The sequence below is a fragment of the Cyclopterus lumpus genome, chromosome 3 (assembly GCF_009769545.1).
Source record: "Cyclopterus lumpus isolate fCycLum1 chromosome 3, fCycLum1.pri, whole genome shotgun sequence".
Classification (NCBI taxonomy): Eukaryota; Metazoa; Chordata; class Actinopteri; order Perciformes; family Cyclopteridae; genus Cyclopterus; species Cyclopterus lumpus.
The window spans coordinates 862,900-888,099 of record NC_046968.1 but is presented as its reverse complement, the minus strand read 5'-3'; the positions used below and the strand labels follow the sequence as shown (position 1 = coordinate 888,099).

The 25,200-nt window shown below is 42.0% G+C and overlaps 1 protein-coding gene across 5 annotated transcripts in view; it reads left to right on the top strand.

Moving 5' to 3' along the window:
• LOC117728313 (anoctamin-9-like) overlaps nt 1-22,903 on the top strand; it is a 36,189-nt gene extending 13,286 nt beyond the window's left edge. For 2 of the 5 annotated variants that reach the window (XM_034529196.1, XM_034529171.1), the window contains exons 7-24: nt 4,900-4,979; nt 5,808-5,942; nt 6,546-6,639; nt 7,519-7,579; nt 7,722-7,804; nt 8,941-9,045; nt 9,315-9,479; nt 15,067-15,103; nt 15,316-15,427; nt 15,795-15,849; nt 15,939-16,036; nt 16,131-16,327; nt 18,679-18,831; nt 20,696-20,840; nt 20,929-21,051; nt 21,148-21,241; nt 21,314-21,426; nt 22,260-22,903. In XM_034529196.1, coding sequence (XP_034385087.1) covers nt 4,900-4,979; nt 5,808-5,942; nt 6,546-6,639; nt 7,519-7,579; nt 7,722-7,804; nt 8,941-9,045; nt 9,315-9,479; nt 15,067-15,103; nt 15,316-15,427; nt 15,795-15,849; nt 15,939-16,036; nt 16,131-16,327; nt 18,679-18,831; nt 20,696-20,840; nt 20,929-21,051; nt 21,148-21,241; nt 21,314-21,426; nt 22,260-22,293 — 1,884 coding nt within the window. In that variant the 3' untranslated portion in view covers nt 22,294-22,903. Of the gene's footprint in view, nt 1-4,899; nt 4,980-5,807; nt 5,943-6,545; nt 6,640-7,518; nt 7,580-7,721; nt 7,805-8,940; nt 9,046-9,314; nt 9,480-15,066; nt 15,104-15,315; nt 15,428-15,794; nt 15,850-15,938; nt 16,037-16,130; nt 16,328-18,678; nt 18,832-20,695; nt 20,841-20,928; nt 21,052-21,147; nt 21,242-21,313; nt 21,431-22,259 lie in introns of those variants that run through there. The other 3 variants (XM_034529186.1, XM_034529206.1, XM_034529180.1) reach the window with 3 other exon arrangements.
• The last annotated feature ends 2,297 nt before the right edge of the window (nt 22,904-25,200 follow it).

Here is a 25,200-nt window from a genome sequence, read left to right as displayed (position 1 = left end):
TCGCTGAAAGGGATCAGCGTTGGTTTAAAATTATGTTTTCTATAATAAGGAAGAGAGAGAGAGAGAGAGAGAGCATATTGTTAGCATTGGAGTAAAATCCTTAAGGGGAATATTCTGTGCCTTTTTATGTCCATGTCTATTCAGTGTTGATATAGACGGGGACATAGATTCCTCAGTGAGTGATATATCTCCAACAGACAGATACAGGAGAACATTCCAGATACTACAGGGGAACATTCCAGATACTACAGGAGAACATTCCAGATACAGGAGAACATTGCTGATGCTACAGTAGAACATTCCTGATACAGGAGAAAATTCCTGATACTACAGTAGAACATTCCTGATACACTAGAACTTTCCTGATACTACACTAGAACATCCCTGATACTACAGTAGAACATTCCAGATACAGTAGAACATTCCTGATACAGGAGAACATTTCTGATACTACAGTAGAACATTCCTGATACAGGAGAACATTTCTGATACTACAGTAGAACATTCCAGATACAGGAGAACATTCCAGATACAGTAGAACATTCCTGATACTACAATAGAACATTCCTGATACAGGAGAACATTTCTGATACTACAGGAGAACATTCCTGATACTACAGTAGAATATTCCAGATACAGGAGAACATTCCTGATACTACAGTAGAACATTCCAGATACAGTAGAACATTCCAGATACAGTAGAACATTCGTGATACAGGAGAACATTCCTGATACTACAGTAGAACATTCCAGATACAGGAGAACATTCCTGATACTACAGTAGAACATTCCTGATACTACAGTAGAACATTCCAGATACAGTAGAACATTCCTGATACTACAATAGAACATTCCTGATACTACAATAGAACATTCCTGATACAGTAGAACATTCCTGATACAGGAGAACATTTATGATACTACAGTAGAACATTTCAGATACAGGAGAACATTCCTGATATTTAGTAGAACATTCCAGATACAGTAGAACATTTTCTGATATAGTAGAGCATTCCTGATACTACAGTAGAACATTCCAGATACAGTAGAACATTCCTGATACTACAATAGAACATTCCTGATACAGTAGAACATTCCAGATACAGGAGAACATTTATGATACAGAAGAACATTTCTGATACAGGAGAACATTCCTGATACTACAGGACACCATTCCAGATACAGTAGAACATTCCAGATACAGTAGAACATTCCTGATACAGGAGAACATTTGTGATACTACAGGAGAACATTCCTGATACTACAGGAGAACATTCCAGATACAGGAGAACATTCCTGATACTACAGTAGAACATTCCAGATACAGTAGAACATTCCTGATACTACAGTAGAACATTCCAGATACAGGAGAACATTCCTGATACTACAGTAGAACATTCCAGATACAGTAGAACATTCCTGATACTACAATAGAACATTCCTGATACAGTAGAACATTCCTGATACTACAGTAGAACATTCCTGATACAGGAGAACATTTATGATACTACAGTAGCACATTTCAGATACAGGAGAACATTCCTGATATTTAGTAGAACATTCCAGATACAGTAGAACATTCCTGATATAGTAGAGCATTCCTGATACTACAGTAGAACATTCCAGATACAGTAGCACATTCCTGATACTACAATAGAACATTCCTGATACAGGAGAACATTTATGATACGGAAGAACATTTCTGATACTACAGTAGAACATTCCTGATACAGGAGAACATTCCTGATACTACAGTAGAACATTCCAGATACAGTAGAACATTCCTGATACTACAATAGAACATTCCTGATACAGTATAACATTCCAGATACAGGAGAACATTTATGATACAGAAGAACATTTCTGATACTACAGTAGAACATTCCTGATACTACAGTATAACATTCCTGATACAGGAGAACATTTATGATACGGAAGAACATTTCTGATACTACAGTAGAACATTCCTGATACAGGAGAACATTCCTGATACTACAATAGAACATTCCTGATACAGGAGAACATTTATGATACAGGAGAACATTCATGATACAGTAGATCATTCCTGATACTACAGTAGAACATTCCTGATACAGGAGAACATTTATGATACTACAGTAGAACATTTCAGATACAGGAGAACATTCCTGATATTTAGTAGAACATTCCAGATACAGTAGAACATTCCTGATACGGTAGAGCATTCCTGATACTACAGTAGAACATTCCTGATACTACAATAGAACATTCCTGATACAGTAGAACATTCCTGATACTACAGTAGAACATTCCAGATACAGGAGAACATTTATGATACAGAAGAACATTTCTGATACTACAGTAGAACATTCCTGATACTACAGTAGAACATTCCTGATACAGGAGAACATTCCTGATACTACAGTAGAACATTCCTGATACTACAGTAGAACATTCCAGATACAGGAGAACATTTCTGATACTACAGTAGAACATTCCAGATACAGGAGAACATTCCTGATACTACAGGAGAACGTTCCTGATACTACAGTAGAACATTCCAGATACAGTAGAATATTCCTGATACTACAGTAGAACATTCCTGATACACTAGAACCTTCCTGATACTACACTAGAACATCCCTGATACTACAGTAGAACATTTCAGATACAGGAGAACATTACTGATACTACAGTAGAACATTCCAGATACAGTAGAACATGCCTGATACAGGAGAACATTCCTGATACTACAGTAGAACATTCCTGATACTACAGTAGAACATTCCAGATACAGGAGAACATGTATGATACTACATTAGAGCATTCCTGATACAGTAGAACATTTCTGATACTACAGTAGAACATTCCTGATACAGGAGAACATTTCTGATACTACAGTAGAACATTCCTGATACAGTAGAACATTTCTGATACTACAGTAGAACATTCCAGATACAGGAGAACATTCCTGATACTACAGTATAACATTCCTGATACAGTAGAACATTTCTGATACTACAGTAGAACATTCCAGATACAGGAGAACATTCCTGATACAATAGAACATTCCTGATACAGTAGAACATTCCTGATACTACAGTAAAACATTCCAGATACAGTAGAACATTCCTGATACAATAGAACATTCCTGATACAGTAGAACATTCCTGATACAGGAGAACATTTATGATACTACAGTAGAACATTCCAGATACAGAAGAACATTCCTGTTACTACAGGAGAACTTTCCTAATTCTACAGTAGAACATTCCTGATACTACAGTAGAACATTCCCGATACAATAGAACATTCCTGATACTACAGTAGAACATTCCTGATACAGTAGAACTTTCCTGATACTACACTAGAACATTCCTGATACTACAGGAGAACTTTCCTGATACTACAGTAGAACATTCCCGATACAATAGAACATTCCTGATACTACAGTAGAACATTCCTGATACAGTAGAACTTTCCTGATACTACACTAGAACATTCCTGATACTACAGGAGAACTTTCCTAATACTACAGTAGAACATTCCTGATACTACAGTAGAACATTTCAGATACAGTAGAACTTTCCAGATACAGTAGAACATTCCTGATACTACAGTAGAACATTTCAGATACACTAGAACATTCCTGATACAGGAGAACATTGATGATACTACAGTAGAACATTCCAGATACAGGAGAACATTCCTGATACTACAGGAGAACTTTCCTAATACTACAGTAAAACATTCCTGATACTACAGTAGAACATTTAAGATACAGGAGAACATTCCTGATACTACAGGAGAACATTCCTGATACAGTAGAACTTTCCTGATACTACAGTAGAACATTTCAGATACAGGAGAACATTACTGATACTACAGTAGAACATTCCAGATACAGTAGAACATTTCTGATACTACAGTAGAACATTCCTGATACAGTAGAACTTTCCTGACACTACACTAGAACATTCCTCATACTACAGTAGAACATTCCTGATACAGTAGAACTTTCTTGATACTACACTAGAACATTCCTGATACTACAGTAGAACATTTCAGATACACTAGAACATTCCTGATACAGGAGAACATTTATGATACTACAGTAGAACATTCCAGATACAGGAGAACATTCCTGATACTACAGGATAACTTTCCTAATACTACAGTAAAACATTCCTGATACTACAGTAGAACATTTAAGATACAGGAGAACATTACTGATACTACAGTAGAACATTCCTGATACAGTAAAACATTCCTGATACTACAGGAGAACATTCCTGATACAGTAGAACTTTCCTGACACTACACTAGAACATTCCTCATACTACAGTAGAACATTCCTGATACAGTAGAACTTTCTTGATACTACACTAGAACATTCCTGATACTACTTTGAAGCATTTCAGATACAGGAGAACATTACTGATACAGTAGAACATTCCTGATACTACAGTAGAACATTTCAGATACAGGAGAACATTACTGATACAGTAGAACATTCCTGATACTACAGTAGAACATTCCTGATACAGTAGAACTTTCCAGATACAGTAGAACTTTCCTGATACTACATTAGTTTTTGTCTCAGGACATCACAGCAGATTTTTAAAGTGAGGCACAATAGTTTACTGCTTACTTATTTAATTTGTGCAAATGTCTAGTGTGGAGGAATACATGGAGTCAGATGAAAATGACCATGTTTATGACATTAGACCCTGAACACAACAGAAGGGTTGGAGTCAGTCACTCACCAGTTCACATTCACACATGGAGCATGGAAGTAGAATATTTAGACACACTGATATATATTTTTGCCCAGATGTTGTAGTGTTGATGTGAAACAGTGTAATATCACATAGGATAATCACCTGACATCTGTATGTTGATGTTTCCCATGATTCTCAGAAAAAGATGCAGAAAAAGCTGAAGAAAGAGTGGGCTCGATGGTCGGGTCTGTTTACAGGCCAACCAGTCAACGACGTCAAGTCAGTAACTGTAACCCTCGGTCTGTCTGTATCTGTCTGTCTGTATCCGTCTCCTGTCTGTCTGTCTGTCTGTATCTGTCTGTCTGTATCTGTCTGTCTGTATCCGTCTCCTGTCTGTCTGTCTGTATCTGTCTGTCTGTATCCGTCTCCTGTCTGTCTGTCTGTCTGTCTGTCTGTCTGTATCCGTCTCCTGTCTCTGTCTGTATCTGTCTGTCTGTTTCCGTCTCCTGTCTGTCTGTCTGTATCCGTCTCCTGTCTCTGTCTGTATCTGTCTGTCTGTTTCCGTCTCCTGTCTGTCTGTCTGTATCCGTCTCCTGTCTCTGTCTGTATCTGTCTGTCTGTTTCCGTCTCCTGTCTGTCTGTATCTCTGTCTGTCTGTATCCACTGCTTATCTGGTGCAGAGTAAATGTGGCATCAGGTTAAGAAAGTCCAGATCCCCCTCTCGCCCTGCTCCTCCTGGTGGGTCCCGAGTTGTTCCCAAACCAGATGTGCTGTATATAGATGTACAATCTCTGGTTCTACCCCGGGGTCCCCTACCAGGGGTGACTGTGTATCAGTCGTCCTGCAATCAGAGGATCGGCGGTTCGATCCCCGGCTCCGCTAGCTCATGTAGCAAATGTCTCCTTTAGCTGTTCTACAGTGTGTGAATGTTAGTTAGTCCTGATGGACAGGTGGAACCTTGCATGGTAGCTCCTCCCATCAGTGTATGAATGATAACATGTAGTGTTAAAGTGCTTTGAGTGGTCGGAGTACTACAGAAGAGATCTACAAGTACAGGTCCAAGTGTTTGTGTGTGACATCATGTCTGCCTGTGTGTCCTCCCTGCAGGTGTTACTTTGGAGAGAAAGTGGCTTTGTACTACCTGTGGCTGGGCTGGTATACCAAGCTGCTGGTTCCAGCTGCTGCTCTGGGTGTTGTAGTCTTCCTGTATGGACTCGCCTTCTTTAACACCAACCCTCTCATGTGAGTCAGATGCTGTGGAGTAACGTGAGCATTTTCATTAGCATCATTTAGAATTTGAAATTGCCTGACTTTAGGGAATTTTCATGGTAGTATAAAAAATCAATTGTGCCTCACGCAAGACCATTTTCGTATTTTCCTTAACTAGATATAGTTCATGTAACTGGTTCATTTTAGCCTGATGAATGTCACTTGTGACTTCATACGGACGTGACTGTGCATTCATTTTCATCATTAACACACATCACAGTTTTACAGTATGTACTGCGGAAGTTGCCATTAAAAACATTTTCAGGAATCATAAAATTTGTAAATTTGGAGCTCATGATGATGCTCTGGTTAACAGAATACTAAAGGTTGACTTTAGTTTTATGTATTTTCTGTATCGTGTTTACATTCTAAACTCATTGACCACTTGATTTGACTCATATCTTAGAAAATTGTTAAATGCCACTAAATTAATGTTTTGTATACTGATTGTTGCATGAGACCCTTTGTCTCTTGACTCCCACAGCAAGTCTTTATGATATAAGTGGGGAGTTTATTATTGGACTACCAGAGTTTATTTCCATTCACCCTCTCATCTCTGTCCCTCTGTGTCCTCAGTAAGGAAGTGTGTCAGTCCAGCATCATGATGTGTCCTCGCTGTGATAAGTGGTGTCCAGTGTGGCAGCTGTCAGACACCTGCACCTACGCTAAGGTGAACTCATTCTGTTGATTGGGGGCCGGGGGCGGGCTTACCAGCTACATTTATCAAAACATCTGGTAGTTTTGTCATGTGACTGCTGATGAATGACCTTGTGCACAACAGTCTGAATTCCTGTTGCTGGGTTCCCCCGAGTCTGATTTCATGGACATTAGCCAGGAGCAGGATGGGCAGTGGAATACCCTGAGCTCCTAGCTGCGTTATGTTCACTCTTTCCAGCTCTGCTCTGTGACTTCCTGTCGCACCTCTTCCATGGCCTTTGATCCAGCTGGTCCGGCTGAGTGGATGGAAGATGTTATGGGCAGCGATTGTCTCACGCGCTCTAAAATATTTACTCAAAATATTTACACCTATCAACTACTAGGTGTAACAGGGATAATAATCACAATATTTGTTTGAGCGACTTTAAGCAACTACACATTATTTTGGCATGTTATACTGGTTTGTGAGAGGTCAAACCACTGCTTCTCTAAATATTGGTTCCAAAATATAGTTTTACTGTATTCTGAAATAACACAACCTTAAACGCTCTCTCTCTTCTCGCCTGGTAAAACTCAATGTTTGTAACACGGGCTTTATGTAAATATTTGACAGTTTCAGCCCTATCCACATAATGCCACTGTTTTAGTAGTAGTAGTGCTTCCTCCAAAATCCATTCCTCATTTAAGTGGATGTTTAAATACATCCATAATTTCGTCATCCTGACTGTCCTTAATGCAAGTTTACATTGATGGCACTTCTGTCCATCCAGGAGGAAAGGTCCCTTCTCAATTTAAGACACAAAAATATTCCTGGTTTTATGAAAAGATGGTCCTGCTGTTAATGTTTGTCATATTTATGATATTCCATGTTGATTTGTTTGTGCCCACACAGGTCAGTCACCTGTTCGACAATGAGGGCACTGTGGCTTTTGCTATGTTCATGGCAATCTGGGGTGAGTGTCTGACTTGACTTGAGGTATGATCTCGATCTGAGGTATGGTGATGACCAATATAATGTGCTCTCTGATGTTTAATGCAATGTGACATATTGTGATGTAGAGTTCCTCTTTAACTGGTTGATTCTGTGTGCTTCAGCCACTCTGTTCCTGGAGCTGTGGAAGAGAAACAGAGCCCGACATGTTTCTCAGTGGAAGGTCTATGACTGGTGTGAGGAGGAGGTACTTCAGACAGACCTAGTCTAGATCCTCTGGAGTTATCTGTGGTTGTGTTGCACCTCATTACATTACATTATTACATGACATGTCATTTAGCTGACGCTTTTATCCAAAGCGACTTACAATAAGTGATTAAACCATGAGTCCAAACTCAGAACAACAAGAATCAAGAAAGTACAATTTCTTCAATAAAGTTAAACTACAAAGTGCTATCAGTAAGAGACATTTAAGTGCTACTAAAGTGTTAAACTACAAAGTGCTATCAGTAAGAGACATTTAAGTGCTACTAAAGTGTTAAACTACAAAGTGCTATCAGTAAGAGACATTTAAGTGCTACTAAAGTGTTAAACTACAAAGTGCTATCGGTAAGAGACATTTAAGTGCTACTAAAGTGTTAAACTACAAAGTGCTATCAGTAAGAGACATTTAAGTGCTACTAAAGTGCTACTACGGCTCTACCTTCCCTATTCAAGGTGTAGTCACTAAGATGTGTTTTTAGTTTGTAGAGACTTCCTGTCCTGATGTCAATGGGGAGCTCGTTCCACCAATGAGGAGCCAGCACAGCAAACAGTCGTGACTTTGTTGCATCTCACTAATGGAATTCATACAATATTGTGACAAAAATCTCAAACTGTTTGAGACTTTTTAAATTTGTATTATTATAATATTATACAATATTTAATTACTATCCAGTAAACGTATTATACATGCAATATCCAGTTTTTATGCAGTAAAACAGTATTCACATTATCTAGTTTGAATACAGTAAAAGTTAATACATTTTACTGATCCTCATTGACTGCATGTTGTAAAACTGAGATACATTGTGAAATACTTCCACATATCTGGATGTATTACATGACTGCAGCTTTGACATTTTCTAGTCTATGAATTATGGTTTTCATTTCCAGAATTTTCTTTCCTGCTTTTATGATTGAGATTCAGGTTATTATCATTCTTTTGCATTTGTTTTTTACATTTGCAATGAGCTGCATTTGAATGCCAATATAAATCAAGTAATTGTCCAAAGAAAGTCTGCTCTTTTTCATGTTACAGCTGTTGTTAAAGTATGATTCCAGGGAACAAAAGTAATTTTAATATCCCTTCAGTTTGTAAGCTGACTCTCTGTGTGTTTACAGGAGGAACTGATTCTGGAAATAGTCAATGATCCAAACTGTAATCCTAAACAGTTCAGACACTCCTACCTGCGGAGCACCCTGGTCCTCACTCTGGTAACTCTCATGGTAAGTAGCACACACTCACACTCACACTCTCTCACACACGCACACGCACACACACTCTCTCTCTCTCTCTCTCTCTCTCTCTCTCTCTCTCTCTCTCTCTCTAGTCAGAGAGCTAAAGAGTTTAGTGGGTGTGGTATACAGTGTAGGCTGTAGCACTGCCTTGTAGGGAAATGTATCTCTGTGCACAAACCACTAACTGCTGAAATGTTCACCTGCCAAAATGAAATGTGAAGGAACAAGCCACACGTTGGTGTGTTTGTGTGTTCTAGCTGATGCTGATCATTGGTCTCGCTCAAGCCCTGGTGGTGTTTCGAGTGGTGGCCGCCCCCTTGATGTCTGAAGGCAGCTGTAAGTTTATCAAGGATCATGCCAACACAGTGGCTATCATGCTTGGAGCTGTGCTGCACTATCTCACCATTCAGATCATGACCCGGGTACGTATGGCTGAATCCTCATGCTGCATTCACACAACGTCTGTATTTGGGAAGAATAGAAAAGACACATGAACGCATTATTCCAAGCTGGTTGGCCGTGGTGCTAAAATTGTGGTCCTGCGGGCGACTGTGGCTCAGTGGCGAGCAGGCTCGTCCTCAAATCAGAGGATCGGCGGTCCGATCTCCGGCTTCGCTAGCCCATGTAGATTTTCAATTCAGTTTATTTTTGTATAGCCCAAAATAACAAATTACAAATTTGCCTCCAGAGGGCTTTACAATCTGTACACATACGACATCCCTGACCTTTGACCTCACATCGGATCAGGAAAAACTCCAAATAACCTTTCACAGGGAAAAAAGGGAAGAAACCTTCAGGAGAGCAACAGAGGAGGATCCCTCTCCCCAGATGGACAGATGAATAGATGTCATGTGTACAGATGAACAGAGTTACAGAGTTACATAAACACATTACATGAATATGACAGACATTATGAATAATTCGTAGTATTGGAATACATATATAGAAGCTGGCTGGTTCCATAAAAGAGGAGCTTGATAACTGAAGGCTCTTGCTCCCATCCTACTTTTTAGGACTCACAAGTACTCCCGCATTTAGTGAGCGCAGCTCTCTAGTGGGGCAATATGGTACTACAAGCTCCTTAAGATATGATGGTGCATCCCATGCCATGTCCCAGCCGGAAAAGGCCAGTTTCTATAATGCCAGATTCGGCAGCCATCAACGGTCAAGAGCCTGTTTCAGTGCTGGTTGCCGATAAACCCGGCTGCCATGTCTCAGCCAGAATAGGCCCGTGTCTGTAACGGCTACATCTGGGCCAAAACAAAATGAACTGGGCCGAAGCTGGCTCACATTTGGCCGCATCGAGCCGGAACACAGCCGAGTCAGCCGACACTCAGCCACAACACGGCCGAGTCCGCTGGCTACCTGGGATGTGACACACTGAGCAAGAGAGAGCGGGAGGGGGAGGGGGAGGGGGAGAGAAGGAAGCCATCGCTAGTTGCTGAGCTGGTACGGTGGCTAACCTTAGCAGAAGAAAACAATGTGACTGTTGGATTTTAGCGATAAGTCGCAAAAAGAAGGAGAGATCTGAGTGTTTAAAGACTCACTGCCAACAGGATGTGAGGCAATACACTTACCGTAGGTGTGTCCTTGGGCAAGACACTTAACCCCAAATTGGTCACGAAGCTGTTCTTACGGTTTATGAATGTGTATGAATATTGATTTCCACTGTTGCTGATGAAGGTGCAGGTGACACCTTACCCCTTGTATGAATGGGTGTGAATGGGTGAATGATGACAAGTAGTGTTAAAGCACTGAGTGGTCGGAAGACTAGAAAAGAGATCTAAAAGTACAGTCCGTTTACCATTCCATTTACAGCCAGATTAACAGCCTACATTAGCTTCTTTTGTTGTGTTTAATATTGGTGGCAGTTCCTTGCGAAGTAAAACCAGATACAAGAAGATACAAAGTGGGAGATATTGTTGGTGTCAGAAATTCCTGAAATCTCACCACACCAGATCCCCACCCTGATGCTTGCTGGTCTGGGTAAACAAGAATCCTCTGTAGGGAGATAAAGCCACACCCTGAGCTTTGTTGTTGAGATAAACCATGGCCATATCCATCATTGAGGTAACAGAGGCCCTGACCTCAGTATTTTCTGACTAGAAATAACTTGACTTTGGTTCAGCAAAGATATTGAAACAACACCAAGATTACCGACTTGCTCATCTGGCCGCCATCATTGCTTTGTGTGGGTGGGTGATGCGATGAAGTGGATGGTCTTATCTTTACTACAAAATCTTTCTCTCGACATGCAGGTTCTTTGAATATGTCAACTGCTTACAAACACCGCCACTTTTATGTCAATGCACTCCCAGCCAGATAGCGAAACCTGGGTTGTCTTACCGAGCTGATCATGGTTGTTATGGTTAATGAAGCCGAATAACCAAAAGATACCCACACCTCGGAGTACAGGGCCCAGGTGCAGCATGCTGCGTGTTATGTTCATCCTCATTACATAAAGGAAGGGGTGGAGCCAGTGTTGGCTCATCATGATCGAGGTGTGGTGAAAGAAACAACCGGAAACACGTCACCGTAGCAGGATGTGACGTCAGCATGATGTACTGGATGAATAATAAAGCGCTGTTATGACCATGTTGGTATTGATAGTTCAGACCCAACGCTGGTTTGACACAGAGCCGGACAAACTGATCACTAAATTATTGATCTGTGGCTCCGTGGTAGAGCAGGGTTGTCCTTCAATCAGAGGATCGGTGGTTTGATCCCCAATTCCACTATGTGCCCTTGCACCTGCACGCTGTTCTTATGGTGTATGAATGTGTATGAATGTTAGTTAGTCCTGATGGACAGGTGGTACCTTACATGGTAGCTCCTCCCATCAGTGTATACATGTTAGTTAGTCCTGATGGACAGGTGGCACCTTACATGGTAGCTCCTCCCATCAGTGTATAAATGTTAAATAGTCCTGATGGACAGGTGGCACCTTACATGGTAGCTCCTCCCATCAGTGTATAAATGTTAGTTAGTCCTGATGGACAGGTGGCACCTTACATGGTAGCTCCTCCCATCATTGTATAAATGTTAGATAGTCCTGATGGACAGGTGGTACCTTACATGGTAGCTCCTCCCATCAGTGTATGAATGTTAATTAGTCCTGATGGACAGGTGGCACCTTACATGGTAGCTCCTCCCATCATTGTATAAATGTTAGATAGTCCTGATGGACAGGTGGTACCTTACATGGTAGCTCCTCCCATCAGTGTATAAATGTTAAATAGTCCTGATGGACAGGTGGCACCTTACATGGTAGCTCCTCCCATCAGTGTATAAATGTTAGTTAGTCCTGATGGACAGGTGGCACCTTACATGGTAGCTCCTCCCATCATTGTATAAATGTTAGATAGTCCTGATGGACAGGTGGCACCTTACATGGTAGCTCCTCCCATCAGTGTATAAATGTTAAATAGTCCTGATGGACAGGTGGCACCTTACATGGTAGCTCCTCCCATCAGTGTATGAATGTTAGTTAGTCCTGATGGACAGGTGGCACCTTACATGGTAGCTCCTCCCATCAGTGTATGAATGTTAGTTAGTCCTGATGGACAGGTGGCACCTTACATGGTAGCTCCTCCCATCAGTGTGTGAATGTTAGTTAGTCCTGATGGACAGGTGGCACCTTACATGGTAGCTCCTCCCATCAGTGTATGAATGTTAGTTAGTCCTGATGGACAGGTGGCACCTTACATGGTAGCTCCTCCCATCAGTGTGTGAATGTTAGTTAGTCCTGATGGACAGGTGGCACCTTACATGGTAGCTCCTCCCATCAGTGTATGAATGTTAGTTAGTCCTGATGGACAGGTGGCACCTTGCATGGTAGCTCCTCCCATCAGTGTATGAATGTTAGTTAGTCCTGATGGACAGGTGGCACCTTACATGGTAGCTCCTCCCATCATTGTATAAATGTTAGATAGTCCTGATGGACAGGTGGTACCTTACATGGTAGCTCCTCCCATCAGTGTATGAATGTTAGTTAGTCCTGATGGACAGGTGGTACCTTACAAACAGTTTACCCTTGTTGGTTTTGATGGGAAATTTCCCATCACACAAACTGATGTTGGGGATGTGATTAAATATTTGCTTGCTGCCCTGTGTCTCAAAGTTTTTTGGGAGTTGTTCCTGATCCGATGTGAGGTCAAAGGTCAGGGATGTCATATGTGTACAGATTGTAAAGCCCTCTGAGGCAATTTTGGGCTATACAAAATAAACTGAATTTAATTTAATTTAGTTCTATACTTTTATGGTAATTGTTGTTCATTTGATTTTAGGTTTGAGTTGTTTGTCGTCTTGTATTGTATTGTTATTTATCATTGAATGGCTAAATAACATTTAATAACAAATTAAATATTCCACAAAAAGAACAGCCATAAAAACTGTGAGCTGTCTTACATTACATTACATGTCATTTACCTGACGCTTTTATCCAAAGCGACTTACAATAAGTGATTAAACCATGAGTCCAAACTCAGAACAACAAGAATCAAGCAAGTACAATTTCTTCAATAAAGTTAAACTACAAAGTGTTATCAGTAAGAGACATTTAAGTGCTACTAAAGTGTTAAACTACAAAGTGCTATCAGTAAGAGACATTTAAGTGCTACTAAAGTGTTAAACTACAAAGTGCTATCGGTAAGGGATATTTAAGTGCTACTAAAGTGTTAAACTACAAAGTGCTATCAGTAAGAGACATTTAAGTGCTACTAAAGTGTTAAACTACAAAGTGCTATCGGTAAGAGACATTTAAGTGCTACTAAAGTGCTACTACGGCTCTACCTTCCCTATTCAAGGTATAGTCACTAAGATGTGTTTTTAGTTTGTAGAGACTTCCTGTCCTGATGTCAATGGGGAGCTCGTTCCACCAATGAGGAGCCAGAACAGCAAACAGTCGTGACTTTGAGTGTTTAGCTCGAAGTGAAGGAGCTACAAGCCGATTGGCCGAAGCCGAGCGAAGTGAACGAGCTGGGGTGTGAGGTTAGACCATGTCCTGGGTGTGAGGTTAGACCATGTCCTGGGTGTGAGGTTAGACCATGTCCTGGGTGTGAGGTTAGACCATGTCCTGGGTGTGAGGTTAGACCATGTACTGGATGTGAGTTTAGACCATGTCCTGGGTGTGAGGTTAGACCATGTCCTGGGTGTGAGGTTAAACCATGTCCTGGATGTGAGGTTAGACCATGTCCTGGTGTGAGGTTAAACCATGTCCTGGATGTGAGGTTAGACCATGTCCTGGTGTGAGGTTAGACCATGTCCTGGGTGTGAGGTTAGACCATGTCCTGGGTGTGAGGTTAGACCATGTCCTGGATGTGAGGTTAGACCATGTCCTGGTGTGAGGTTAAACCATGTCCTGGATGTGAGGTTAGACCATGTCCTGGTGTGAGGTTAGACCATGTCCTGGGTGTGAGGTTAGACCATGTCCTGGGTGTGAGGTTAGACCATGTACTGGATGTGAGTTTAGACCATGTCCTGGGTGTGAGGTTAGACCATGTCCTGGGTGTGAGGTTAAACCATGTCCTGGATGTGAGGTTAGACCATGTCCTGGTGTGAGGTTAGACCATGTCCTGGGTGTGAGGTTAAACCATGTCCTGGGTGTGAGGTTAGACCATGTCCTGGGTGTGAGGTTAGACCGTGTCCTGGATGTAGACCGGACCCGATCTGTTCGCAGCTGTTCTTACCTTACACCGTTTAAGGAAGAAGTCTCCTTCTTGAGAAAAGTAACATTAAATTACTCCCTTTACTTTTGTGTTTGTGCCGTTTAAGGCATAAAAACATATTGATCTTCTCTCAAGCTGCCAGTCATTCTGTATAGTAATTCTCTACAAGGTATTTTTAAACTAACATCATCCCACCACAAAGGAATCTGCTGATATTTGTTAACAAACAAACTTGTGAACACGCAGCCTCCTGCTGTCAAGAAAGTCTACCTACCGACAATGTAATAACTATCAAATGTCTCCTTTCTTTCTGTTTGTCTCTCTCGTTCAACATCACCTGCAGGTAAACAGATGGGTGTCCCTCAAGCTGTGTGACATAGGTGAGAACAAAGTAGGACACTTTATTTAGTGTCGTGGCAATTGAACAAATGCAATAAAAGATTTAGACATGCGTACATTATCAGTATAATATCTAAATACATTCTTAATATTGAATTTGAGGCAAAATCAAATATTCAAAGACATTTTGAGAAATATCTCGCAGGACATTAATGCATTGCCATATGCTTTCTGTGTGTCTGTGTCATTTCAGAGAAGACAAACTCATTTGCAGCCACAGAGAGGAACTTCACAGTCAAGATGTTCACCTTCCAGTTCTTCACTCTCTTCTCCTCACTCTTCTATGTGGCCTTCTTCCTTGGCAGGTACTCTGTGACTGTTTGTCTGTTCTCCGTGTGTCTGTCTCTTATTGTCCATCCACATGTCATTCTGTCTGTCTAGTACTGTCTCTGTCTGTAACTGTCAATTCAATATGCTTTATTTGCATGAATGTCAACATTGCCAAAGTGTCAAGTGATGATGGTAAAATTAATGAAATCAAGAAATTAGCAGAAAAGAATAAACCCTAAAATAACTCAACCTTTTAGTCGTGTTATGCTATAGTAGTAGTCCTCCAAGTACCATTGTAAATCTAGAGGAAGTCCTTCCCTTTGAACAGGTGTTCTGTCACCAGCCTTAAGATAAGAGGGTTGAAATGCAGGTGGTTGATGAAGCCAATGTTTTGTTGTCAAGGATAAACGGCCGTCCAGGGGACTATGTGCGTATCGCTGGATGGAGGCTGGAAGAGGTGAGGAGATCGACTTGTTAGTTTTTAGTCATTCATGCAGCATGTCTGCACCACAGTGCTAACCTATAGATATGTAATGTGTGTTGTAGTGCCATCCTAGTGGTTGTTTGACAGACCTTTTCATCCAGATGGCCGTTATCATGCTGCTCAAACAGACTCTCAACAACATCTTTGAGTTCATTGTTCCGTGAGTGGGCTGAGTTTTCATTCAACATCTCCTGAAAGGCAGCAGCTGGTGATACGTTGGTGTCATTTCAGACTGAAAATGTTGTGTTTTCCAGCTGGTTTAGAAACTGTCTGAGGAGAAAAACTGCAAAGAAGCTGCAGAGGAAGTGTGGTCAATGTTACAGGAAGGCCTGCCACAACAATCAGGGACGTGTTGAACCGTGTGACATCTGCAAACTTCGGGACTGGCTGTATAATTACCATCTGGCCAACACGGACGCCTTCAGTCTGTTCAATGAGTTCTTGGAGATGGGTAGGTCCACAGTCTCCCCCTGAGCCTCTAGTTTAAAGGTGACGAGTACACCGATAGCCTTTCATCCTCAGTATATTAGTCTCCCTTGGATGTGAAATCCATCCAAGAGAGGGACTCCAGGGATTGGAAGCAGGCATTGTGGGAGGAAGTCCGGTCCAGCTCCTGCTGTTTTGGTTTTGACATTATGGGGTATTGAGTGTAAATTGACGAGGGCCAAATGCTGCTATATACAGTGGTATGAAAAAGTTTGGGCACCCCTGATCATTTTCAAGATTTTCCTTTATGTATCATTGGTTGTTCGGAACAGCAATTTCAATTAAATATATCATATAGCAGACAAACAGTGATATTTAAGAAGTGAAATTAAGTTTATAGGATTTACAGAAAGTGTGCAATAATTACTTAAACAAAAAGTATGCAGGTGCATAAATTTGGGCACCCCAACAGAAAAATTACATCAATATTTAGTAGATCCTCCTTTTGCAGAAATAACAGCCTCTAAACGCTTTCTATAGCTTCCAATGAGGGTCTGGATTCTGGTTGAAGGTATTTTTGACCATTCTTCTTCACAAAACATCTCCAGTTCAGTCCGGTTGGATGGTTTCAGAGCCTGGACAGCCCACTTTAAAACAGACCACAGACTTTCAATGATATTCAGGTCTGGGGACTGAGATGTCCATTCCAGAACGTTGTACTTGTTCCTCTGCAGGAATGCTTTGGTAGAATTTGAGCAGTGTTTAGGGTCCTTGTCTTGTTGAAGTTTCCAGCCCCGGCACAACTTCAACTTTGCCACTGATTCTTGAACATTGTTCACAAGAATCTGCTCATACTGACTGGAATCCATGCGACCTTCAACTTTAACAAGATTGCCAGTACCTGCACTGGCCACACAGCCCCACAGCATGATGGAACCACCACCACATGTAACTGTGGGCAGCAAGTGTTGTGTTCTTCTTCCACCATGCATACCGCCCCTTGTTATGTCCAAATAACTCCATTTTAGTTTCATCAGTCCACAGCACCTTATTCCAAAATGAAGCTGGCTTGTCCAAATGTGCTTTAGCATACCTCAAGCGACTCTTTTTGTGGCATGGGCGCAGAAAAGGCTTCTGCCGCATTCCTCTCCCATACAGCATCTCCTTGTGCAAAGTGCGCTGAATAGTTGAACGATGCCCAGTGACACCATCTGCAGCAAGATCATGTTGTAGGTCTTTGGAGCTGGTCTGTGGGTTGAGTTGGACTGTTCTCACCATCCTTCGCCTCTGCTTACCTGAGATTGTTCTTGGCCTGCCACTACGGGCCTTAACTAGAACTGTGCCTGTGGTCTTCCATTTCCTCACTATGTTCCTCACAGTGGAAACTGACAGCTGAAATCTCTGAGCTAGCTTTGTGTCTCCTTCCCGTAAACCATGATGTTGAACAATCTTTGTTTTCAGGTCATTTGAGGGTTGTTTTGAGGCTCCCATGTTGCCAGTCTTCAGAGAAGATGCAAAGAGGAGAACAACTTGCAACTGGCCACCTTAAATACCCTTTCTCATGATTGGCGCCACCTGTGTATGTAGGTCAAGGGTCAATGAGCTTACCAAACAAATTTGGTGTTCCAATAATTAGTGCTAAAGGTATTCAAATCAATAAAACAACAAGGGTGCCCAAATGTATGCACCTGCCTACTTTTGTTTAAGTAATTATTGCACACTTTCTGTAAATCCTATAAACTTAATTTCACTTCTTAAATATCACTGTGTTTGTCTGCTATATGATATATTTAATTGAAATTGCTGTTCCGAACAACCAATGATACATAAAGGAAAATCTTGAAAATGATCAGGGGTGCCCAAACTTTTTCTTTTGATGGATTTTTTTATATATATATATATATATATATATATATATATATATATATATATATATATATATATATATATATATATATAGATATATACACACACACACAGAAAGGGCCATATACAGTGCATCCGGAAAGTATTCACAGCGCTTCACTTTTTCTTCACTTTTTCCGGAAAGTATTCACAGCGCTTCACTTTTTCTGGCACAGCCTCTCTGGCTGTGCCAGAGAGGCTGTGCCAGAAAAAAAATGAACCTAAGAAATAGGAGTTCAGCAGAGCTGGCTGAGCAGGGCGGCTGGGATGTATATAAATAGTTTTCTGTTTATTGCTAATCCTAAAGTGTCAAATTGGTTTTCCATCCATCATAACACTGTTATACAGTTGTATGAAAACAACACACATTTCTCATAACTTGTTGAACTCACTCCTGAACACTGTATCGTTATTGAAAATGCTTAAAATAGTTCTGTTTCCATGTTACTAAAGCACTGTGCATCCCTCCAGTGGTCCAGTTCAGCTTTACCACCATCTTTGTGGCAGCGTTCCCCCTCGCTCCCCTGCTGGCTCTCATCAACAACATCTTTGAGATCCGCCTGGACGCCATCAAGATGGTCCACCTGGAACGGCGGCTTGTTCCTCGGAAGACCAACGACATCGGTGAGCTGTGTGTCTGTCTGTCATTACTCATCATTTCAATAATACATGAGAACTGTGGCTTTCAAAAGTCTGAGTTTGAAGAAAATACCAAAACTCAACATCGATATTTGGGCACTCGCCAAGAAACCTTCAATATGTCCAAAAGTGCAACAAAACATTTGATCGATATCATCAATTAAAACTATTTATCAGGTAGTGTGAAAGGTTATTTGATACAGTATGTTCTGTTTGTGTGTACCTGCTTACAGGTGTGTGTGTGTGTGTGTGTGTGTGTAACAATGCCGTCTCTCGTGTACAGGTGTGTGTGTGTGTGTGTGTGTGTGTAACAATGCCGTCTCCCGTGTACAGGTGTGTGTGTGTGTAACAATGCTGTCTCCTGTGTACAGGTCTGTGTGTGTGTGTGTGTGTGTGTGTGTGTGTGTGTGTAACAATGCCGTCTCCCGTGTACAGGTGTGTGTGTGTGTGTGTGTGTGTAACAATGCCGTCTCCCGTGTACAGGTCTGTGTGTGTGTGTGTGTGTGTGTGTGTGTGTGTGTGTGTGTGTAACAATGCCGTCTCCCGTGTACAGGTGTGTGTGTGTGTGTGTGTGTGTAACAATGCCGTCTCCCGTGTACAGGTCTGTGTGTGTGTGTGTGTGTGTAACAATGCCGTCTCCCGTGTACAGGTCTGTGTGTGTGTGTGTGTGTGTGTGTGTAACAATGCCGTCTCCCGTGTACAGGTCTGTGTGTGTGTGTGTGTGTGTGTGTAACAATGCCGTCTCCCGTGTACAGGTCTGTGTGTGTGTGTGTGTGTGTGTAACAATGCCGTCTCCCGTGTACAGGTCTGTGTGTGTGTAACAATGCCGTCTCCCGTGTACAGGTCTGTGTGTGTGTGTGTGTGTGTGTGTGTGTGTGTAACAATGCTGTCTCCCGTGTACAGGTGTGTGTGTGTGTGTGTGTTTGTTTGTGTAACAATGCTGTCTCCCGTGTACAGGTGTGTGTGTGTGCGTGTAAGAATGCCGTCTCCCGTGTACAGGTCTGTGTGTGTGTGTGTGTGTGTGTGTGTGTGTGTGTGTAACAATGCTGTCTCCCGTGTACAGGTCTGTGTGTGTGTGTGTGTGTGTGTAACAATGCCGTCTCCCGTGTACAGGTGTGTGTGTGTGTGTGTGTGTGTGTGTAACAATGCCGTCTCCCGTGTACAGGTCTGTGTGTGTGTGTGTGTGTGTGTGCGTGTAACAATGCTGTCTCCCGTGTACAGGTGTGTGTGTGTGTGTGTAACAATGCCGTCTCCCGTGTACAGGTGTGTGTGTGTGTGTGTGTGTGTGTGTGTGTGTGTGTGTGTGTGTGTAACAATGCTGTCTCCCGTGTACAGGTCTGTGTGTGTGTGTGTGTGTGTGTGTGTGTGTGTGTGTGTGTGTGTGTGTGTGTGTGTGTGTAACAATGCTGTCTCCCGTGTACAGGTGTGTGTGTAACAATGCCGTCTCCCGTGTACAGGTCTGTGTGTGTGTGTCTGTGTGTGTGTGTGTGTGTAACAATGCCGTCTCCCGTGTACAGGTCTGTGTGTGTGTGTGTGTGTAACAATGCCGTCTCCCGTGTACAGGTCTGTGTGTGTGTGTGTGTAACAATGCCGTCTCCCGTGTACAGGTCTGTGTGTGTGTGTGTGTGTGTGTGTGTGTGTAACAATGCCGTCTCCCGTGTACAGGTCTGTGTGTGTGTGTGTGTGTGTAACAATGCCGTCTCCCGTGTACAGGTCTGTGTGTGTGTGTAACAATGCTGTCTCCCGTGTACAGGTGTGTGTGTGTGTGTGTAACAATGCTGTCTCCCGTGTACAGGTGTGTGTGTGTGTGTGTGTGTGTGTGTGTAACAATGGTGTCTCCCGTGTACAGGTGTGTGGACGAAGGTGTTGGAGGCCATCGGTGTGTTAGCAGTGATTGCTAATGGTCTGGTCATCGGGGTCTCATCAGACTTCGTTCCGCGCCTCGTCTACCGTTACCGTTATGGCCCCTGTGCTAATGGAAGCACTCACACACAGTCAGTCATATTACAGCTGGAAGAATCACCTGATAACGCATCAGCTGACTGTGCTGCAACTCATAAGTGTGTTGTGCTCTTGTTGCAGCTGCATGCAGGGCTACATCAATGACACTTTGTCCACAGCTGTTGTGTCTCACATGGCAGTTAGAGACGACTTTCTTCCAGATCAGATGATCACTGGCGGCGGCTTCAATGTTACACAGTGCAGGTGAGGAGACCTTAGTGTTACTCTGCTCTATCCAAACATAACAGAAAAATGGGTCACAGATCTGGTTAACAGGACAAACTGTCTGTGTGCGTACAGCTACAGAGACTACAGGAGTGATGAGGACTACACTCTGACTTCTCAGTTCTGGTTGGTCTTGGCTGTGCGCTTTGCCTTCGTCATCTTGTTTGAGGTTTGTACTCCAGATTTTGCACAGGCGTTTTTTTTTTCTGAAGTGAAATAGTTTCTGTGTGTTTTTCTACAGCATGTCGTGGTGGTGTGCAAGTTTATAGCGGCCTGGTTCGTCCCCAACAATCCCATCCATGTGAAGAATGATCGGCTGATTGACAAACTGGCTCGGCTGAAGGAGGAGCTACGGTAAGTCAACAGTACCACAGGACAAGGGTGAAGACATGAAGCTAAAGCTCTGAAAATACACAACCACGTTTTGGGAACACTGTCACAACATCTCCTAAAGCGGTATGACATCGACAGCTAAGAGAAACAGGAGACAGTGGACAGAGAGCAGGTGGTCGTTATTGCTATAGTTTGGATTGCAGTCTTTGTGACCAAACGGGTGACATAAATGAATGCTGTGATTGTGAGTCATGTAAGCAGCTCTTTGACAGAAAGGCATTGCCATCCATCAACTGTCTGTCTTTCACTTTGGTCCACACTGAAATATCTATTGATTTGATGGTGATACAATATGGTTCAGACATTCATGTTCCCCTCAGGATGAATTGTGATCACTTTGGTGATCCTCTGACTTTTCAACTGGCGACATCATCAGGTCAACATTTTAATGTGTCCAATACTTCTGTCTACTTTTGCCGATCTTTGGCAAATGTTGGCATGCTAATACACTAAAGTGAGTGAACATTGTTAAGTCACTTGTTAAACATTAACATGTTAGCATTGTAACATTGCGCATGTTAGCAAAACAACCACTGCATACTTTTGAACATAGTTTATGGCTTGAAAAGTATTTTGTTAATGGCATTACTTTATTCAACCGTAAAATCAAATCTAGGAGATTGGTGTTCCTAACATGTTTTGAAAAGAGAGACTTTCTTACATCTCCGTAGATCCTCTTATCCCACCTGCCAGTTTGACCTTTTCATAACAACATCACAGTTTTACAATGACACCAGTGTGGCTCCACAATCTTTCTCATTACTCTATAATGTGTGTTTTTGTTCTTATTTCAGTGAAATTAAACGTAGCAAATCCACAGACGTATGACCACCTACAGCTGACCTTGGATCTGTCTCCAGTGATGAGTCCTAACTGGCTGAATTGTATCTGCTGGACTTTACTAAACTTTTAATATTGTGGGAGGTTTATGTCTCAGGGTAACATTGTACTTTTTGTATTACGTATAGAATTACTCCTGCTGACACGTCATCACACTACATGTAACACAACAGCTAACAGTAATGAATGATTTCTTTTATATTAAAATCTCAGAAAGAATATATTGTTGTCATTTAATGTTGTGTATAAATTGTTGCTGTTCCCAGGAGCACTCACTGACTTATCTTGATATCACATAGTTCAACAGTTTCCTGCCCAGCACTTGATGAAAACATAATTACTGCACACTTTACAAGAAGTCAATAAACTCCACATTGAATGTGCTCAGTCAGACTATGGCTCTGTCCCAATACCCACACTTACATTCCTGAGCACTTAAACACATGTTCATGCACGGCAGATAGTAGACAAGTTTGACTTGTGTCTCAGAGCAAAATGTACCACATCAGACCAGCTGTTGAACAAATTTGCCTCAGAGGGCTTTACAATCTGTACACATACGACATCCCTGTCCCAGGACCTCACATCGGATCAGGAACAACTCCCAAGAAATAGAAGAAACACTTTCAGGGGGAAAAAAGGGAAGACACCTTCAGGAGAGCAACAGAGGAGGATCCCTCTCCACGGATGGACAGAAGCAATAGATGTCATGTGTACAGAATGAACAGAGTTATAGTTACATAAACATTCAATGAATATGACAGAATGTATGAATAATTCGTAGTAGGCATAGAACACGATCCAGACCTCCACAATCCACGAAACAGAAGGAGGTAGAGGGGGGCGGGGTGCATCAGCAGGGCCAGGGCAGGAGGCCGGCTCACCAGCATCAGACACCTCCAGGTCCAATGGACCCTATGAGACGTGAAGTCACAACGACTCCGGGGAGGAAGCAGAGTTAATAAGGTGCAATGGAGAGATGTAAATTCATCCATAAGGAGAGAGAGAAGAGGAGATAGGTGCTCAGTGTATCCTAAAACATCCCCCAGCAGCCTATAAGCCTATAGCAGCATATCAAGGGGCTGGACCAGGGCAAACCTGATTCAGCCCTAACTATAAGCACTATTAAAGAGGAAAGTCTTAAGTCTATTCTTAAATGAGGTGACTGTGTCTGCCTCCAGGACTGAAAGTGGAAGCTGGTTCCATAAAAGAGGAGCTTGATAACTGAAGGCTCTGGCTCCCATCCTACTTTTTAGGACTCTAGGAACCACAAGTAGCCCCGCATTTAGTGAGCGCAGCTCTCTAGTGGGGCAATATGGTACTACAAGCTCCTTAAGATATGATGGTGCATCACCAATCAAGGCTTTGTAGGTGAGGAGAAGAATTTTAAATGTGATTCTTGATTTTACAGGGAGCCAGTGCAGAGCAGCTAATACAGGAGTCATGTGATCTCTTTTCTTAGTTTTTGTGAGTACACGAGCTGCAGCATTCTGGATCAACTGGAGGGATTTAAGAGACTTATTAGAGCAGCCTGATAATAAGGAGTTGGAGTAATCTAGTCTAGAAGTAACAAACACGTGAACCAGCTTTTCTGCATCTTTTTGAGATGAGATGTGCCTGATTTTTGAAATGTTACGGTAGATGAAAAAATGCAGTTCTTGAGATTTGCTAAAGGACATTTCCTGATCAAAGATAACTAGAGATTCTTTACAGTGGTGTTGGATGCCAGGGCAATGCCATCTACAGAAACCACATCACCAGATAATTGATCTCTGAGGTGTTCAGGGCCAGTAAAATAACTTCAGTTTTGTCTGAGTTTAACATCAGGAAGTTGCAGGTCATCCATGTTTTTATGTCTTTAAGACATTCTTGAAGTTTAGCGAGCTGGTTGGTCTCCTCTGGTTTGATCGATAGATATATTTGAGTATCATCTGCATAGCAATGAAAGTTTATGGAGTGTTTCCTGATAATGTTGCCCAAAGGAAGCATATATAAGGTAAATAAAAATTGGTCCAAGCACAGAACCTTGTGGAACTCCGTGATTAATGTTGGTGGTCAATGAGGCTTCATCGTTTACAAATACAAATTGAGATCGATCTGATGAATAGGATTTAAACCAACTTAGTGCGGTACCTGAAATGCCAATCGACTGATCCAGTCTCTGTAATAGGATGTCATGATCAATGGTGTCGAACGCAGCACTAAGGTCTAATAATACCAGTACGGAGATGAGTCCTTTATCAGCACTAAGGTCTAACAAGACAAGTACGGAGATGAGTCCTTTATCAGCACTAAGGTCTAACAAGACCAGTACAGAGATGAATCCTTTATCAGCTCTAAGGTCTAACAAGACCAGTACAGAGATGAGTCCTTTATCAGCACTAAGGTCTAACAAGACCAGTACAGAGATGAATCCTTTATCAGCACTAAGGTCTAACAAGACCAGTACAGAGATGAATCCTTTATCAGCACTAAGGTCTAACAAGACCAGTACAGAGATGAGTCCTTTATCTGATGCAATTAGGAGGTCATTTGTAATTTTCACCAGTGCTGTCTCTGTGGTGTTTTCTAAATCCTGACTGAAACTCCTCAAATAAACTATTCTGATGTAGAAAGTCACACAACTGATTTGCGACTACTTTCTCAAGGATCTTAGAGAGGAAGGGAAGGTTAGAGATCGGTCTGTAGTTAGCCAACACCTCTGGATTAAGAGTGGGCTTTTTCAGGAGAGGTTTAATTACAGCTACTTTGAAGGAATGTGGTACATGGCCTGTTAGCAAAGACACATTAACAATATCCAACAGAGAGGTGCCAATTAAAGGCAACACGTCTTTAAGCAGCCTCGTTGGGATGGGGTCCAAGAGACAGGTAGACGGTTTAGAAGTAGAAACCGTT